This window comes from Lynx canadensis, chromosome D1 (genome assembly GCF_007474595.2).
Source record: "Lynx canadensis isolate LIC74 chromosome D1, mLynCan4.pri.v2, whole genome shotgun sequence".
Lineage (NCBI taxonomy): Eukaryota > Metazoa > Chordata > Mammalia > Carnivora > Felidae > Lynx > Lynx canadensis.
This window is the reverse complement of record NC_044312.2, coordinates 15,864,057-15,883,690: the sequence shown is the minus strand read 5'-3', so window position 1 is coordinate 15,883,690 and position 19,634 is coordinate 15,864,057. Positions and strand designations below refer to the sequence as shown.

At 47.9% G+C, this 19,634-nt stretch overlaps 1 protein-coding gene and 1 long non-coding RNA gene across 2 annotated transcripts; one reads left to right on the top strand and one right to left on the bottom strand.

The window, feature by feature from the left end:
* Positions 1-333: 333 nt before the first annotated feature.
* Positions 334-12,231, bottom strand: CD3E (CD3e molecule). The gene is made up of 9 exons (XM_030331740.1): positions 12,139-12,231; positions 11,913-12,025; positions 9,994-10,014; positions 7,968-7,985; positions 4,593-4,622; positions 3,913-4,131; positions 2,464-2,631; positions 1,902-1,948; positions 334-1,013 (listed from the first exon to the last, which is right to left on the bottom strand). The coding sequence occupies exons 2-9, from the start codon at positions 11,962-11,964 to the stop codon at positions 957-959; spliced, it is 612 nt and encodes a 203-aa protein (XP_030187600.1). The 5' UTR covers positions 11,965-12,025; positions 12,139-12,231; the 3' UTR covers positions 334-956.
* On the top strand, positions 2,668-8,872 carry LOC115524948. Its single transcript, XR_003972269.1, has 3 exons — positions 2,668-2,761; positions 4,646-4,653; positions 8,862-8,872. It is a non-coding gene; the product is annotated as an uncharacterized LOC115524948 (long non-coding RNA).
* Positions 12,232-19,634: the final 7,403 nt, after the last annotated feature.

Sequence of the window (19,634 nt, the reverse complement as noted above, 5' to 3'; positions counted from 1 at the left end):
ACCTGGCTGAAGTCAGACGCTTAACCGACTGCGCCACCCAGGCGCCCCTGTCCCTCCGTTTTCTGAACTGGCCACTCCAATCGGGGCCCATCAGCCACTCTCTGCCATCCTTGATGTTTTTCTCCGAGAGAAGTTAGTCAGGGGACTGTCTTTTCCCTTCTTTCCCGTTCTCTTGTTTATTTCTTCCCTAACGCCCTCTCCAAAGACAGGGTCAGACGATGCCCCCACCCGCATGCATTTGAGATCATAGCTGGGAATTTAGTCAAAGGCAGGGAGGACCTGAGGAAACAAGGCAGCCTCGGAGGGCCTCCCAGAAAAGAGGGACAGAAACTCTTTCAGCCAAATACACTTTATTTCTTTTCTCTCTCAGCTGACAGGGAGCCTAGCACATTCACGCAGATGCAAATGACCATCCAGGGGCCTGCGGGGAAGACGTGGGGGAGGGCCCAGAGGGCTGGTTCGGGGCCAGGGTCTGCGAACGGGGCAGGACCTCTGCCAAAGTTACCCGGTCCATCCCCACAAAGGGTCACCCAAGAGAGAGCTGGGAAAACTCTCTTGGAAAGGTAGATGGAATAGTTAGGGATGGGGGCAACTTGTGTGCAGGAAAGGGGGGAAGCGAAGGGAGAAGGGGGCTCTCCTGCAGGGTAGGAAGGAACTGGTGATGGTGGGGGTGGGAATAACAGAAATAAATACCCAGACAAGGGGCCATCCAGGTGAGGGGGGGGGGTAGCCACGACGTTTCACAATAGCGAATAGTGCCTGTGCTATTCTAGGACTGAGCGCCAACAGAGAAGGCAGGATGGAAGGAGCTGGGGAGAAGGCTGCAGGGTGTGAGTTCTCCAGAAGGCAGAGGAGCCGTTCTCTTCTGGGGTCCAAGATTTACTCAGGGTACAGGGAACAGCAGGCCCCGGAGAAGCCAGACCTGGGCCTGTGGGAGGCAGCGTCCTCGAGAGCCGTCAGATGCCTCTCTGATTCAGGCCAGAATACAGATCCTGCTGGCCTTTCCGGATGGGCTGGGGGTAGAATAGAGAGGTGGTAGTCAGCAGGTGGCAGGAGGTAGTTCCTCAGAAAGAAGGGCCCCTGAAGATCTAGCTTTAGTGCAATGGAAAGACTCTTGGACTAGGAGTCAGGAGGCAGGCTCAAGTTCTCACCTGAACCCGGCACCCACTCGTAACAGACTTGCCGCCTTCCGTAAACCTCAGCTCTCCCATCTCAAAAATGGGACTCTAAAGACCCACCTCTCAGGGCATTTGTCGGAATTCAGTGAAGCCACTCACGCATACGACAGCGCATATACCACATGCTTGGCTGCTGCTCGATAAATAAATATTTGTCGAGCTTGTCCAGGTGTGCTATTCCAAATATTTAGCAACTGGTGGTGCGCACACCCACCCACCGGTCGGAACGGTCCTGCTGGGGGTCTGCCGCGCCAGACATTAACTCTCTAGCTGTCTGATCGGGAGGCAGCCTGGTGGGGGAGAGGCTGCGAGGTCTGGCGGTGCGTGGTTTGGGGCAGGGTGGGCAGGAAGCTTGGGGCTGTTGACCAGCGAAGTACTTTGATATTTCAACACCGGGTGTGACGGTACCGGTGCGTGCAGGTGGGACATCAGTCCCGAATGTGTCACGTTAGAACGTGCGGGTGTGGTCTCCCCCGTGCTAACGAATCAGCCACAGAAATAGGAGCGCTGTTTCCCTCCCCAGGCCATGGTTGTAGAAGCCACACGGCCTTGGAAATGGCCCTGCTCCATCATGAAGGAGGCACAGGCGGGCACAAGGCGGGTTGTCCTGGAGCTCTGAGTGAGGGGCTTCGAAGGGTCTGGAGGGCAAGACAGACGGTCCCACCTGTCGCCTTCTCCCCTGGAAAGCTCCCCTCCCCCCCCCCCCACTCTGTCCCTTGTTACCTCGTAGTCTGGATTGGGCACAGGTGGTGGTTTCTCCTTCTTTTGTCCTGCAGGGGAGGGGGTGGGGGAAGGATTAGTTTCCAGAGGGAACACCCATCTCGTGGCAACGAGACCCAGAGCTGTTCTCTCGTCTCTGTCTCCTCTTTTTCCATCTTGGCCGTTCTTTCTCTTGCTTCCTTTCATCCCATCTCTAACGACCCCCACACTCTCTATCATGTTATGACTTTCCTCAGCTCAAAGTCCTTTCATGTTTCCTTTCCTATGGGTAAGGGAAAGGAGAAGGCGGGCGCCAGTATCCCAACGTCTCTGTCCCCACAGACTGGGAGGGGAATCTGTTACTCCAGAACACTCAGGCATTTGGGGAAGCCATCCTGTTAATAAACTTTTTGTACTTTTCTAGGACGGGAAAGAGAAGTGATCTGAGATGTGAACCCCTCCGTCCAGATGCTGGCCACGCGGTGAATGTTCTATAGGAGCTGTCTTGACCTGGCTGTGGACTTGCCACCCCGGCTGGACTTTCCCTTTGGTGGGACTCTTTTCCGACTGAAGCCCGCGGTCTTACCCCTGGGCCTGCCGCCTGCACCTGGTCCTCGCATCATGGTCACGGAACTGGCCTTTTTATTCTTGCTCCAATAATATACCAGCAGCAGCAACCCCAGAGTGATACAGACATCAGCCACGACGATCGCGGCCATTGCCATCGTATCCACCTCCATGCAGTTCTGACACACTGTGGGGGACAGGGGGAGGGGGAGAAGAAGAGAAATCACCGGGAAAAGAAGACACAGAACAGTAGACCCCAGCAAGGAACACATAAAGGCGATTTTCCCTTTCTTACTCTCACGCTTGCCGTGGCCGGAGTGGGACCTTCCAAAGTTTGTAACAACAAGCAAAGGAGGACGGTTATGGATAGAGGCCTTGGAGTCAGACAGTCCTGGGTTCAAGTCCCAGCTCCGCGCAACTTACTAGCTGTGAGGATTGTGAGAAGTGTTTTCAACTCTCAAAGGCTCTGTTTCCTTTTGTATAAAATGGGAATAAAATAGTACTTAACGCATATTGTTGTTGAGAGGGTTAGATGAAAAAAAAAGTTCCTGGCAAGTGTTTGGTATATAGCCCTTGGAACTTAACAAGTGCTCAGAAAATGTTAGCTGTTATTACTATGCCCTAGTTTATGACGCTTTATTATTTGTGTATTTGTTTATAAGTGTTTACTTATTTATTTTTTTATTTTTTTTATTTTTTAAACGTTTTATTTATTTTTGAGACAGAGAGAGACAGAGCATGAACGGGGGAGGGGCAGAGAGAGAGGGAGACACAGAATCGGAAGCAGGCTCCAGGCTCTGAGCCATCAGCCCAGAGCCCGATGCGGGGCTCGAACTCACGGACCGCGAGATCGTGACCTGAGCTGAAGTCGGACGCTTAACCGACTGAGCCACCCAGGCGCCCCTGTGTTTACTTATTTTTAAGAGAGAGAGAGAGAGAGAGGGAGCATGAGTGGGGGAGGGGCCGAGAAAGAGAGAGAGGGAGAGAGAGAGAGAATCCCAAGCAGGCTCTGAGCTGTCAGTGCAGATCCTGACTTGGGGCTCGATCGCACAAACCATGAGATCATGCCACGAGCCGAAATCAAGAATCGGGCGCTTAACCGACTGAGCCACCCAAGTGCCCCGACACTTTTTTGTAGCAGCTTTGCGAATCTTTCTGAAGAATTTATCTCTGGATAAAGCATCCTCTGAACCCATATCTATGAGCCATAATTCTGGATTCAATAAAATGCAAATGATGCAATCCTGTCTCTTGGGAAGTTGTTGTTTCAGATCTAATGCTGGGTTCACCCAGATGACCCCACATTGGTGTTTAATCTAGATTTCAGAAAACGCTGACACTGTGGCCCCTAAGAGTCTCAGATTGAGGGTAAGAGAAACACAAAGATGCCAGGGGCCTGTGAGTTGAGTTAGGGGAAATAATTGAGAACACCCTCTTGAAATGGTCCTTTCTAATGGTCCCATATTACCTCTTGCTTTCAGGTAGAGATAGTTCTTCTCTAGTGAGTTGCTTGTATAGCAGGCATAATAACCACTGTTTTCCATTTCTGAAAAATCATCCAGAAATAGCTGTTCTCCATATTCATTGGGCAAGAGGCCACCATTTTTTTCCCATTTTATTGATTCACTTCCCAAATCCTCAGGGCATGTCAGCACCACCGTGGTTCCAGAAATGGAGACTTTGTACCCTGGGAAATGGGAGAGGAGAGAAGGGAAATCGGAGGGAGAAACCAGTAAGATTTTGGCAAAGGCAAATTAGTCACAAAGAACTAACCAGATGCAGAAGGTCATTTGTCACCCAGGCCTTGGGTTTTCTTGCCAAAGGGGAAGTCTTCTGGCTACAGGGCGTGAAAGAGGGAATCCGAAGGCAAAGGGGAACTGGACAACCTTTTTTTTTTTTTTTTTTTTGTAGTTTTTTTAATGTTTATTTATTTTTGGGAGAGAGAGAGAGAGAGAGACAGAAAAGGGGAGGATGGAAGTAAAGGAAAGTCTAGAAAAAAGTCCCTTTGGGAATATTTCCAAAACGGGAGTTGGAAATGTGATACTGGAAGGACCTGAGTTCTTGGGGTTAATCTCTCCCGACCAATTCCTTCTCCTCTAGCCACCCACCGGCATCCTGAGGGCACCCATGAAAGACAGCTGAACTTACGTGCGGAGGCAGATGTCTGTGGAGATGGCTCTTCACCAGAACATGAGAAAAAGAAAGCACAGTAAGAAAATAACCTTGGTTTAAGTTTCAGTTGTAGACACAGATTTTCACGAGGGGCTAGATACTATCCCTCCAGAACCGCCAAAGAAGGCCCATCCTTTAGTGAGCCCCAAGCCTGGAAGGTAAGTTATGTACTCAGCGCACCAAGTATGCTCCTAGACGTAGCTCGGATGCATCAGATGGAGGTTATACCGGCACGCGTTTCTAAATCCAGATCCACGGGAGTGCGGGAAGTCTTAAAACCCTAAAGGTGAAAAATTCTCAGTCTTCAAGCTCATTCTCCTGCCTTGGCGTGAACCATATTCTGGTTAGACACGAAAGGGTCTTCTCAGAGATAAAGACCTTCACTCGTCGTCAGGAGATCTCTGAGCCACTGATCCTTGGGCTTACCTATTTTTCATCATTCAGAAGTTCTCTCTTATGATGAACAGAATCCCTCATAGGAGATCAAACAGCCTTCTTATTCTCCACCACTTCCCTGTTATTGCCTTTAAATTGTGTACAGGACGGTACTCCTTTTTTTTAAAATTTTTTTTTTTTTTTTCAACATTTATTTATTTTTGGGACAGAGAGAGACAGAGCATGAACGGGCGAGGGGCAGAGAGAGAGGGAGACACAGAATCGGAAGCAGGCTCCAGGCTCCGAGCCATCAGCCCAGAGCCTGACGTGGGGCTCGAACTCACGGACCGCGAGATCGTGACCTGGCTGAAGTCGGACGCTTAACCAACTGCGCCACCCAGGCGCCCCAGGACGGTACTCCTTTTAAGGGAATGGTTCCTCCCGTAAAAGGTGGCTTTATTTTGAACTATCTCCTGAGTATAATCAACTCTCAATTATTTTTGTTAGAGGGAGGCAGTATTGGTGTGGACAACGAAGAGCCGCTAGTATATATAATTTGGGGCCCAGGCACATTCCCCACAGCAGGCCATGTTGTCCTGGGAGGTGGGGCTGGGGCGCCTCTTTGTTTTCTGGAAGGTTTGTGGCCGGGACGCAGGGCGGCACTAGGCTATGCTGAAGCCTGGATGTGGCAGCTGGAAGAGAGGAGAGGTGCTCAGAGACCGCTTTTTCTCTGTTGGGGGCTTTCTGCTATAGTAGGCTGTTAGGGACAGGGCGTTGGACTGAATCAGAAGCCCCGTGTTTGAATCTCAGATCTGCTTTAGGCTGTGTGACCCAGGGCAAGTCATTGAACTTCTCTGAGCCTCAGTTTATTCATCTGTGAAATGGAGATGAAACACCAACCTCACGGGGTATTTGTGAGTAGCTAATGGATTATGAGGGTGAAAATGAATGGCACATAGCAGATGCTTAAGAAAAATGTTAGTTACTTTCTTCCTTTCCTTCTTGGGGTCCTGCTACAATGGAGAACAGAACTGAGTTCTGACCCATTTGCTCAGGCAGCTCTCCGGCTGAGATCGTGTGGGATGTAAACAAGTCATTCTCCAGATTTGTCTAGCTGCTAATAGTTGGGATTTGAGTATAATGACGTAGATAGTTGATACTATTTGGACTTAGAAATAATTTTTCAATACTATTTCTTAGAAATGTTATATAAACTAGAAATCATAAGTAAAATAATTTAAAAGTAAATAGACATTTCACTCTGCTTGGTGTTTGTTTGAAAAAGAAATGTAGAGGGGCGCCTGGGTGGCTCAGTCGGTTGGGCGTCTGACTTTGGCTCAGGTCATGATCTCACGGTTCTTGAGTTCGAGCCCCACGTCGGGCTCTGGGCTGATGGCTCAGAGCCTGGAGCCTGCTTCGGAATCTGTGATTCCCTCTCTGCCCCTCCCTGCCTCGTGCTCCGTCTTTCTCTCTCTCTCTCAAAAATAAATGGACATTATCTGCTGGCTCTCAGGGTATCTGCCCTACTCAAAAGTCTACAGTTCTAAACTAATTCTAGATACACATTTTTTTTAATGTTTGTTTATTTTTGAGAGGGAGACAGAGACAGAGCATGAGAGGGGGAGGGGCAGAGAGAGAGGGAGACACAGAATCTGAAGCAGGCTCTAGGCTCTCAGCTGTCAGCACGATGCGGGGCTCAAATCCACGACCCATGAGATCATGACCTGAGCCGAAGTCGGACGCTTAACTGACTGAACCACCCGGGAGCCCCTAGATACACGATGATTAAATAAAGGTATTTGGATTCCATTCCTTCTACCCCCTTTTCCCAAAACCAAACCAAAACCAAAACCAAAACCAAAACCAAAAACACCGAGCCTCATTTCTCTTATTTATTGTGGGCCTGACAAACATTCTTAAGAAATCTGGGGGACAACCTGTGGCTTATTTTATGCTAAGTGTAACCTCTATTGATTTAAAAATAGGACATATGTTTATACATCGGAGTTGAAATAGAAAAATTAATGCAGACTAGCGTAAGAAATTTTACAAATTCTCTCTGGAGAAACCAACTCTAAAACTAGTTTCAGAGGTGAATAGTGTTCTATTTCAACTCCTTTTACCTCTCTAGTTTGTAGTTTTTATTGGTTCAGTTTAAATAACTTTGCAGGGCCCTACAAATTAATAATCCACACAAAGTATATACATTAGAGGGAAACTAATCTTACTGCTCAGCAGTATGTTTTACAGTGAATATTTGTGTCTTGGAATTTAAAAATTATGTAAGGTGATAGCATCATGAATGGTTTATAAATGTGTGCTGACTTGCCTATTTTAAGGGATCTTATCCACCAACAGGTCAGAAAAATGTATTTTTAAATTTTTTTTAATTAAAAAAAATTTTTTTTTTAATTTGAGGGGACTTTTGAGGGGCGCCTGGGGGGCTCAGTCGGTGAAACGTCCGACTTCGGCTCAGGTCACGATCTCACGGTCCGTGGGTTCGGGCCCCGCGTGGGGCTCTGTGCTGACAGCTCCGAGCCTGGAGCTTGCTTTGGATTCTGTCTGCCTCTCTCTCTCTCTGCTTTTCCCCTGTTCACTCTCTCTCCCTCTCTCTCTCAAAAATTAATAAACATTAAAAAAAAAATTAAAATGCCTTTTGAACATTTTTAAGCAGTGGATTTAAACAACCACATAAAATAAATTACCACTTTAAAAAAGAAATAAACATTAAAAAAATATTAAAAAATGAATTTGTGATTTATACAGAAACTCCCAGTGGCTTCTATCCACACTTCCCAGAATGTATGCTCAGGGATCCGTGACAGTTAGCAACAAACACAGGCCCATCCCTGATAGACCCTACCGGTAGACCATTGTTGTTTTTCGTCTAGTAGTTCTGATTATTAATATGATTGTCCTCAATACCTTTTTGTCTCACGTTTGAAAAGAGGTCGTGTAGAGTGAAAATCCTCTTACCTGAAGGGTCGTCATTGTCTGAAAAGGAAATGATAAGCAATTGTTAGCTACCCTTGTATCAGCTACCAAGAACAGACCCTGTTCCCCTGGGTTAGGACCTTCTGGTACTAATGTAACACTGTGTGTCAACGCTACTCAAACAAAAAGAAAAGAAAAAGAAAAGGAAAAAGAAATGCATCCTTGGACTGCGTCAACAGGTCAGTCATGTTGATGACTGGTGAAATGATTATGGACAAGTTTATATTCATCTTTCAAATTCTCTATTGGAGCACCTGAATGGCTCAGTCGGTTAAGTGTCCGACTTCGGCTCAGGTCATGATCCCACAGTCTGTGAGTTCGAGCCCCACATCAGGCTCTGTGCTGACAGCATGGAGCCTGGAGCCTGCTTCGGATTCTGTGTCTTTATCTCTCTCTGCCCTTCCCCCGCTCACACTCTGTCGCTATCTCTCTCTCAAAAATAAACATTAAAAAAATATTCTCTATGGTATTAAAATGTAATTTTCCAGATTGAAAGAAAGAAAGAAAGAAAGAGAACAGCGGATCTCCAAATGCTTCATGGCTGTATAGGAAAAGTTGTTTTGGGCCCTACCTCCTACATTAAACAACTGATGGCGATTTACAAAAATAGATCCTAAGTAGTCATTTTGCAATAGCAAGTCATTACATCATACACCTTAAACTTACATTGTGTTATACGTCAATTATATCTCAATAAAGCTGGGGAAGAAAATGAAGCTCTGCATTGCACATAAATCGATGATAAAGAAAAATCAACTGTAAATGGCAAGGGCATGCAGAAGAGATTAGTTATCCCGAACCATGTCAGTGCTTTCGACATGCTCCATCTGTCAATAAGGTAACGTTAGGGGCGCCTGCGTGGCTTAGTCCGTTAAGCGTCTTAACTCTGGCTCAGGTCATGATCTCAGGTCATGATCTCACAGTTCGTGAGTTCCAGCCCCGCGTCGGGCTCTGTGCTGACAGCTCAGAGCCTGGAGCCTGCTTTGGATTCTGGGTCTCCCTCTCTCTCTGCCCCTCCCCTGCTCATGCTGTCTGTCTCTCTCTCTGTCTCCAAAATAAACATTGAAAAATTAAAAAGAAATAAGGTAACATTAAAGCATGCTGCGTGGGAAAAAAAGAAAGACAGTGTTCTAAAAATATTACAAAAGAGGCAGTGTCATGGAATGTAGACGGGCACAGTGGCCGCCTTTTAACACAAAATTGCTTCATGCAGCTCGGAGGAGCTGATTGAACAGAAAGGCTTCCGATATTGGGACATTCCTGACTCTACCGCTGTGACTGGGAAATAAGTCCCGGCCAGGCGTGCTCACACGCGTGTGCACACAGGAACGTACATGCACACACACATTCAGAGCATTTGGACTCGTGACTCTAAACCTGCACCTAGGTGCTGCCCCAGAGGCTTATTTGCCGCATGCCCGTGTATACGTTCCTATCCTCTACAAGATCCCACACCAAATATGAAGTGTAAACAAACGAAAACTTTCAGCACTTTCAACCTGAACAGTCGCAAGTTTTTTCTTTCAAATAGTTACCATTGGGGCGCCTGGGTGGCTCATTCGGTTAAAACGTTGATTTCAGCTCAGGTCATGATCTCACAGTTCGTGGGTTCGAGCCCCGCATCGGGCTCTGTGCTGACAGCTTGGAGCCTGGAGCCTGCTTTGGATTCTGCGTGTGTGTGTGTCTCTCTCTCTCTGCCCCTCCCCCGCTTGTGCTCTGTCTCTCTCTGTCTCTCAAAAATAAATAAATGTTAAAAAAATTAAAAAAAAAAAAAACTAAAACTCATTTTTCCTGGGATCTCTGTTCCTTTCCTCTTGCTGTAACTACCTCTGAACTGACCAGATAGTGAAAACTCCTTTAATAGGTCTCTGTGGAAGCTCTGTGTTGGGGGGAGGGAGGGGGGCGGTGAGAAGTGAGGGGGTGGGGGTGGGGTCTCGCAAAAGCTCCACTCATAAAAACAAAGACTGCTGGGCTGATTGCATAACAAGGAAAGAAAGCATATTCTTACCTTCCTGCCCCCAAGCGCCAACTAGAAAACAAATAAGGAAAAAAAAAAAAGAAAAGAGTTAGTCAATGTTGCGGGTGCCTGAAATTCCAAGCAGAACGAGTAATGTGGTCTGGTTTGGCCATGTCGGAACCACCCCTGGACCAGCGTCATACCTGTACCCCAGATAAGTGACATGTACTGCTGGGTACGGACCAGTGTCCAGTTCCTGGTCCATTGGGATGAAACAAAGCGAAGAAGCATCTAGCGTTAAACATGAACACTCAATATTTGACCAAGAGTTAGAAAAAGTTGAGACTCCTTTTCAGGCCACCAGGGAAACAGCAAACGAATTTTGCAGCCTAGCCTCCGTGTTTGAAAACCGGACTGTGGAAGAAAAACAAGCTTTTGTTTAGGTACGCGCGTTGAGATTCTTGTTCCGTCTCCGGCTCCCGCTTGTCTGATGGTTCAGTTTTTCCATCTGTTTTCTGCTCGAGCCAGAGATGGAAATATTTGAAACTTCAATTACTCCTCCGTTAGAGCCTGTGTGTTGAAGAGCCTGGTCACACTTCCACTGGGCTCCTCACTCGGCAATAACCTGGATTCATTACGATGACCAGCTTCCCTCGTGTTGTCTTTAAGTTCTCCGTATACCCGGGCCTCCCCTTTTTTTTTTTTTTTTTTTTTTTTTTACCAACAGCATCGAGTGAGACCCCTCCACCCACCCAGAGCCGACTGGGCACATTTTCGTGATGCCAGATCTTTAGGGATGCCCGGGACTTTGATACTTCATCTCGCTCTCTTTCCATCCCCCACCCCCACCCCCACCCCAGAAAGCATCGTTTATATTATAAGCCTTGAAGAAAATGCCTGCCCTCTCCTTGCAGGAGTCACGTCCTGCCCCTTGACACTCAAAATGTGTTCCTGGGACCGGCAGCAGACTTATAAACGCAAGAGCTTCCTCGAAAGGCAGAATGGCGATCCCCACTCTGGTCCTACTGGAGCAGGAGTTCCAGAATCCCAGGTGATTTGTGTGAGCGTTCAAGCCTGAGAAACTCACAGTGAAGCAGGAAGCGGAGACACCATGGCTGTGGCTCTGAGACAGGAGCCCCAGCTCTGATAGCATTTTCTAGGCCTCTGAACTAAAGCCGTCGTGAACCGTTTTGCATCACGTAGCCTTGAAGGCCGCAGGCCTTCTAGGCAGACAGCCCTGGCTTCCCGGGTCAGCTTTAGCACTGACTAGCCGTGCGGTTTTCAACCAAGCCGTGTAACATCTCTGCACACCAGTTTCCTCATCTACAAAACAGGGGATGTAACCTTCGCCTTCCAAGATGAAGCTAAGAATTAAATTAGTTGATACGTGTAAAGAAGTTTTCTTTAGGCAGTCTCTGGCACTTAATAAATGGCAACTTTTTTTTTTTTTTTTTTTAAATCTTATCTCCTATGAGATGTGGAATTGCTCTCGGTCGTTTACCTGCCTATATTCTCCCTCGCTTCAAAAAGGACTAGATGAATCAAAAGCTCTTAGTCACCTGAAAAGGACTGAAAATTATGAGGTATGTTTTTTCTCAGAGACCAACCTTGCTGTACCCCCCACCACCCCCCACGGTTCGGGTTCAGCTCTCTGCTCTTCTAATCTCTTTTGTGTTAGTTCTTAAAGGCTGGGTAGTTCACGGACGAACAAGCCTGTCCTTGGAGGCAGAGAGACTTCTTTGTTTTCAATAGCTACGATCCCAAATGTTCCCTGAGTGGTGGCCCATGCATCCGTCCCATATCTCTCGTTAGCCTGCCGTCTTGGATCCCTAGCCTAACATAGCACAAATAGTTCCTTATACCTTCTGGTAAATGAGGCTCCCTTGGTACCACTGGGCATCACCAAGGGAGGCTGTGGGAAGGCCCACAGCCTGGAGAAATACGACCCTTTCTCATTTCATCCTACTTACCTGACAGGAGACAGAGTCCCAGAACTCTCCAGAGGCTTCCCGATGGCATCATTCTCTCACCGGATGGACACTGAATTCTACCTAAGAGGGTGGAGCCTGGTGGCTTAGTACTTCTGAAAAAGAAACCGGAGGACTTGTTCAACCCCCCTGCTGCAGGTGAGGACCCTGAGGTTCATTGTTCCCAATGCCGGGATGATAAAGGGGGCCTCGTTAGGGGGAGACTCACCATTTTCTGAAGCAGGCACCCAAGGCTGGGAGGGGAGGCGAGTTAGAACCCCACACAGGAAGTGTGCAGGGGCCTCTGGGCCTGCGGGGTTCTACGTCACTTGGAAACGTTCGAGGCAGAGGCCGCCACCTGGGTTGGCTGGGGAGAGATGGGCCCCATATCTTCATCTTCCCATAGCACAAGCAAGAGCACTCTGGCAAAACCTGGGGGTGAAATAAAAAATACCTGCAATTTAACTGCCCGGGGCCTTGTCCCGCATTGGGACCCCCCTTCTCAAATGCCCCCTCTCCCCAAATAAGCTGTGACAAGGAAGAAAGCGCTTAAAAAAAAAAAAGGATTTAAAGTAATCTCTACCCCCAACATGGGGCTTGAACTTACAACCCTGAGATCAGAAGTTGCATGCTCCACCCACTCAGCCAGCCAGGTGCCGCCCCCCTTGCTTTCTTTATGGTGTGTCTGCCATGGAACAGCAAAGGTGCAGACGTCTTAGTGACAAAACCTGGCTTGGAACTACAAATTGGCTTAAAACCGTTTTTGGTGTTTTGTTTTGTTTTGCTTTTTTGGCCCATGAGAGTGACAAAAATACTTTATTTTTTTAAATGTTTATTTATTTGTTTTGAGAGAGATAAAGAGAGAGGGAGGGGCAGAGAGAGAAGGAAGAGAGAGAATCCCAAGCAGACCCCGCACTGTCGGTGCGGAGCCTGACGCGAAGCTCGATCCCACACACTGTGAGATCATGACCTGAGCCGAAATCAAGAGTTGGACGCTTCACCAACTGAGCCGCTCTGGTGCCCCTACAAAAATATTTAAAAACACAACATTCAGTGTTGGGAAGGGTCCAGGGTGAGAGTCTCAAAATCTGCTGCTGCCAGATTGATACAGCCTTTATTTTTAAGCTTACATAAATCAAATGCTCATTATATGCCAGGCACTGTGCTCAGGGCTTTGCCAACACATCTCACTTAATGCCCAAAACAACCCTCCAAGGTAGGTATTACTTTTATCCCCATCTTATACTTGAGCACACCGCGGCTCGGACGGGTTACCTAACTTGTTGAAGAGTACAGAGCTGGGACTCTACAAAACATGTTGGCAAAACTCACTTTGCAAATATATAATATCTATTAGGCTGTAGTTTTGTGCCGGGTCCTGGTAATGACAGCTGTTAACAGTCCTTGTGGATGTTAAGTGGACGATTTCGGGAGACTGATACTAAGAAAGAGGATATACAGGTGCCCTCGGGATGATAAGTGGGGGGGGAGGCTGATACAGCTTGCGGGGCAGCGACGGTGTCCCTGAGGACGTGACATCCAAGCAGAAATCCGATGGGCCCGGTAAGAGTGAACCAGGCGGAGGGGAGGACGGGTTAATGTATTCCAGACAGAGCAGGCATGTTTGAAGCTCGGGTTAGGAAGAAAGGCCCATGTGAGAATCTAGAAGTCCAGAAGGCCGGTAACTGAGAGAGTCAGAAGGTGTCAAGAAATGAGGTAGGACAACTCAGCAGGGACCACACGGGGAGGGATTTAGGAACCATGTTAAAAATTCTTTTTTTTTTTTTTAAATTTTTTTTTTTTCAACGTTTATTTATTTTTGGGACAGAGAGAGACAGAGCATGAACGGGGGAGGGGCAGAGAGAGAGGGAGACACAGAATCGGAAACAGGCTCCAGGCTCTGAGCCATCAGCCCAGAGCCCGACGCGGGGCTCGAACTCACAGACCGCGAGATCGTGACCTGGCTGAAGTCGGACGCTTAACCGACTGCGCCACCCAGGCGCCCCAAAAATTCTTAAGGATTATTCCAAGTGCAATGGGAAACAATTGAAAGGTTTAAATCAAAGAGCAACAGTATGAAATTCTTAGAACCTGTTTTTTTTTTAAGCTTATTTATTTATTTTGAGAGAGAGAGAGAGAGAGAGTGAGCGCACGAGTGGGGAAGGGGCAGAGAGAGAGGGAGAGAGAGAATCCCAAGCAGGCTCTGCACGGTTAGCACAGAGCCCAACACAGGGGATCGAACTCACGAGCTGTGACATCATGACCTGAGCCAAAACAGGGAGTCGGTGGCTTAACCGACTGAGCCATCCAGGCGCCCTGATGGTGTCAACTTCTTTTTTTTTTTTTTTTTTTTTTTAATTTATTTTTGGGACAGAGAGAGACAGAGCATGAACGGGGGAGGGGCAGAGAGAGAGGGAGACACAGAATCGGAAACAGGCTCCAGGCTCCGAGCCATCAGCCCAGAGCCTGACGCGGGGCTCGAACTCACGGACCGCGAGATCGTGACCTGGCTGAAGTCGGACGCTTAACCGACTGCGCCACCCAGGCGCCCCAGTGTCAACTTCTTTAAAAAAGTTTCGGGGCGCACGGCTGACTCAGTCAGTGGAAGGAACATGCGACTCTTGATCTCTGGGTTGTGGGTTCGAGTCCCATGTTGGGTGTAGAGATTACGTAAAAATAAAAATCTTGGGGCACCTGGGTGGCTCAGTTGGATGAGTCCGACTTCGGCTCAGGTCATGATCTCGCGGTTCGTGAGTTCGAGCTCCGCGTCGGGCTCTGTGCTGACAGCTCAGAGCCTGGATCCTACTTCCGATTCTGTGTATCCCTCTCTCTCTCTCTGCCCCTGTCCCGCTCGTACTCTGTCTCTCTCTCTCAAAAATAAATAAAAACATTAAAAAAAATTAAAAAAAAATCTTTGGGGCACCTGGGTGGCTCAATCAGTTAAGCCAACGACTCCTGATCTCAGCTCAGATCTTGATCTTGGGGTTGTGAGTTCTGGCCCTGCACCAGGCTCCATGCTAGGTGTCGAGCCTACTTAAAAACAAACAAACGAAAAAAAAACCAACTTAAAGAAAAGTTGGAGTGAAAAAAGGTTTTAATGACAGAATTAATACATGCACATGTTACAAAGAATGAAGGGCACGGAAGGGTACATAACGACAGCCTCCTACCCCACCTCGCCTCAGCCCTATTCCTCTCCCACTTTTAACTTTGTGAACTGTTTTCTTCTCGTGGTTACTTTCTTATCTCTGAACGTGCACCGTCATCATTGGGGTTCTCTGGGAAGCCAACTCTGAGATGGAGACTTGTGTGCGGGAGGCCCACTGAGGGGGCACAGGAAGAAGGGGCACTAAGTCACGGTAGCAACAGAGAGCTCGGCCAATCCCACAGGGAGTTCTCAGGCTGGGACGACCTCTCCGGACGGTCCCGAATTGAGGCACCAGGCCCATCATCTAGCCTTGGATGCGAACTCTTTCTAGAAAGGGGGTAAGAACTTGGCCAAGGCGGCTGCTTCTGCTGAGGACAATGCCCTGCCCGTGGAGAAGCTCAGCCGAGGGCCCTCAGGGGACACAACGCCAGCAGCTGGGGGGATGAGCAGTCCTCAAGGGGGAGCCTGGGCAGCACCACATGGCACGACACAGTTCACCCCTTGCTGTGTAATAATTTCACCCAATCCTTAGACAACCATTTCAGGACTCTGCTTGATCTCTTTTCCCGGAGAAGCTTATAAATGGCAAGTTAGTGGGACAAATTGCGGTCCCACTCTACCGCAGTTCTGGGGCCCCATCTGGTAGTCATCTCCCTCCTTTGTTACCCGTATTCTGGATTGCTCCCAGCCTCGGCTAGCACTTCTGCTAACCTACGGGAAGACTTAGCTTGAGGAGTCTGAGCCCCAAGAGTCTGGTCGCCTGGCCTTTTCAGCCAGTGAACCCCTCCATTTTGTATGTATTCTCCTGTTCCCTGCAGCCTTGATTCCTCCTGATGATAAAGAGAGATTCCTTCTGCTGGGAGAGTGAATCATTTTTTTTTTCCTTTACAGTAAGCTCTATGCCCAACGTGGGGCTTGAACTCACAACCCTGAGATCAAGAGTCACACGCTCTACTGACTGATCCAGCCAGGCGCTCCAAGAGAATCTTTTTTTTTTTTTTTGCCTCCCAGTCTCTTGGCCATGGTAGGGAACAGGTATAGCTTAGTTTAATGGAACTCTTGCTGGGTACCATGATGGAAGCATCCTGCTTCTGGAAACCATGGCCTCTAGAAACTCAGAGTCTAGAGTTATGGGGATGGGAAGCACGAATTCCCTGAATGGTTCACTGGGAGTAATGGTAAGCACGAATACTGTTATTTCCAACCCTTAGTTCCTGGATGCATGGATTCTACCTCCTGGGGACAAAGTACCAATGGATCCTATGGTCACGTGTCCATATACCTTTGTTATAAAGTAGGTCCCATGCGGGGCACCTGGGTGGCTCAGTCGGTTAGGCGTCCGGCTTCAGCTCAGGTCATGATCTCATGATCCGTGAGTTCGAGCCCCCCGCATCGGGCTCTGTGTTGACAGCTCAGAGCCTGGAGCCTGCTTCCAGTTCTGTGTCTCCCTCTCTCTCTGCCCCTCTCCCACTCATGCTCTGTCTCTCTTTCTCTCAAAAATGAATAAACGTTACAAAAATTAAAAAAATAAATGAATCAGGTAGGTCCCATGGTCCCTAGTGATGCTACGCAGGATCTGATGCTGATGGATCCGCCAATATGCGAACTCGTGGCTGGTGAGCTTTGCAGGCAAGAAAGTCAAATCCACGCCCAGAACATGTACCAACTCCTATGAAATGAATCAAGTCCTTTCCAGGTTTCGTCTGGAGGGGATCCAATGTAATTAACTGGCTAAGAAGGGACTCCTTGGTTTCCTCTAGGGAGGGTACCACATAGGAGGCTCAGCATTGGACTGTTTCAGCAGCAACAAAATCTACACCAGCCTTGGTGGGAGCCCACACTGTTGTACCTAAGTACAGCCTTTACCGCTGCTGCCATAGCTACGTTTCTAACCCCCAACGTTGCTGTTCTGGGATGGCCGAGGGCAGAGGCCACGGGTTAGCCAAGGCTAGCCAAGAGGCGAGCTGGCCAAGCCATTTTCTTCTACTTCGTGTGATAGTGCCCTTCCATGATGGATGTTCTCTGGTGGGTGTTATATGACACGAAGACCTTCACATTTTATGATTCCATGGGTCCATATACACGTGTCTTACTCCCTTGCCCCCAAGCTTCTAATCTTACTCGTTCTTGTCCCCTGACCAATAAATTAAGCCACTTTTCACTGTCCATGAATCTCTATATATTCTAATACCAGGCCACTTCTCTCTCCACATGAAGTGGATGACCATGGACAGTGCCAGAAGTTCTGTCCTTTGGGAGGACACTACTGTCTCTCAAGGCCCACTTCCGAGTGGGCATTCAGGGCTGTAACTGTTCGTTTCGGCTTGCATCCCCATGCCGAGCTGACATCTGCCCTACCCTATTGTCCCTCGTTTATCTATCTCCCTCGTGCCATTGGAATTCCACAGTACGGAGATGGCCCGAAATCCTCAACCTCTTCCCACAATGCTTTTCTCCATACTGCCTATCTTGCAGAAAGCTCGGCTCTTCTCCTTCCCTCCTCAGGACACTTCCTTTCTTGCTCTTTCTCCAAATGCTATAGGACAAGAATAAAAAGTCTGACTCCTCGCTCTTCATGATCTCTTCCAGCCCATTGTATTTCCACTCTCCCGCGCAAACCCCTTGCGGAGATGCTGTTGGTGTCTATGCCACATCCCCCTAGCCCATCTGTGACTTCAGTGGCAGCTCTGTGGTCACTTCTGATGCACACTGATGTGGTGTCCCCTCAAAAGCCTGTGCAGGCAGGCGTGAGCCTGAATGAGCAGGAAAGAGTAGGGACTTGCTGCCCCCAGAGGCAGCCCTGATCTGATGGGAGAGGACACAGTGGATCCCGTCCCCGGCCTTCTATCAGTCAGAAGATTGATTCATTTCTGAAATGCATTCTACGTGGCTCCTCAGAGGGTCTCCTAAGAGACTTTGAGCTGCAGGTGACTGGAGCAGTAACTAGCTTACTAAAACATCCTTCATCTGCTCTTTTTTTCTTTTTTAATTTTTTGATGTTTATTTATTTTTTAGAGAGAATGAGCGAGAGAGAGAGAGAGAGAGAGTGAGACAGAGAGAGAAAGAGACACAGAATCCGACGCAGGCTCCAGGCTCTGAGCTGTCAGCACAGAGCCCGATGCGGGGCTTGAACTCACGAACCGTGAGATCATGACCTGAGCCGAAGTCGAACGCTTAACCGACTGAGTCACCCAGGCGCCCCTGATCTCCCCTTTCTCGCTTACTGTCCCTGCAACCTCATTTTGGCTTGGTAGGATCAATTCCCTAATAAACCGCAAGTGTCTAAGTCCTGCCTCTGGCTTTCTCCCCCTCCTCTTTCGAGGGTTTGCCAACCTACCTCTCCAGCATTCCTTCCCGTTCGCTAGTGACTTATACACCAGGTTGGCACTTTTTTCCTCTGCCCTCAATTTTTGAGTAAAACCCGATGAGCCATCCTTCCCACTCTGGCTTCTCACATCCTTGACTTCCTCAGTTTCTACGGCCTTTATCCCCACTCCGCCTCAGGTAATTGCCAAGACACGCTGACTTGGTCACCACCGGTATCTCTCCACATCTGAAATCCCAAACTTTCGAGCTTTTTATTTTTCCTTTGTGCTGTCTGCAAAACATCCCACTGGCCAGAGTACTGTTATTTATTTGACCAGTCCTCTACTGGTAGTCGTTTGGGTTTTATACACCTTTTGTTGTTGCAATGCTGCAACAAAATTCACATACACCTATCGCTTTCAGCAAGTATATCTGTAGGATAAGCTCCAAGAAGAGAGATTGCCGGACCAAAGGCTATGTGTCGCTAAATTTTGGCAGATATTTTCAAAATTGCCCTACCACAAAGGGGTACCAATTTATACTCAATCAGTGTATCAATGTTGTTTTTCATCATATCTTTGTGAATGCTGGGAGTTTTTCTCTCTTAAAAATTTTATTTGTATTTTAAAATTGGACGTATATTTTCATCTAAATAACATAGCTGTCATATTAGCACTGCAAGGCTTATAACGAAAACCAATAATCTCCTGCCTGCCTCTTCCACCCCTTAAACCATTTGGAGTTGATTTTTTTTTAATGCTTATTTATTTATTTTTGACAGAGAGAGGGAGAGAGAGAGCGAGAGAGCGAGAGCACAATAAGGGGAGGGGCAGAGAGAGAGAGAGGGAGACATAGAATCCAAAGCAGGCTCTGGGCTTCCAGCTATCAGCGCAGAGCCCGATGTAGGGTTCGAACTCATGAACTGTGAGATCATGACCTGAGCCAAAGTTGGTCACTTAGCTGACTGAGCTACCCAGGTGACCCTGGAGTTGATTTTTGGATCTGATACAACTAGAAATTCAATTTCATTTTTTCCCGTATGGCATTTTCCCAACGTCCATACTGTTGTCTTCTCTTTCCCCAATCTTCTGAAGCACCACTTGTATTATATATCAAAGTGTCATATGTGTAAAGGTCTAACTAATGGCCTCTGCATTGTTCCATCTCTACGTCAGTCCCACACCGTCTCAATTTTTATGGCTTTGTAATAAAGTTTGATATCTGATAGAGTAAGTTCTGTACCCTCATCTTTCTTTTTGGAAGTGTCTTGG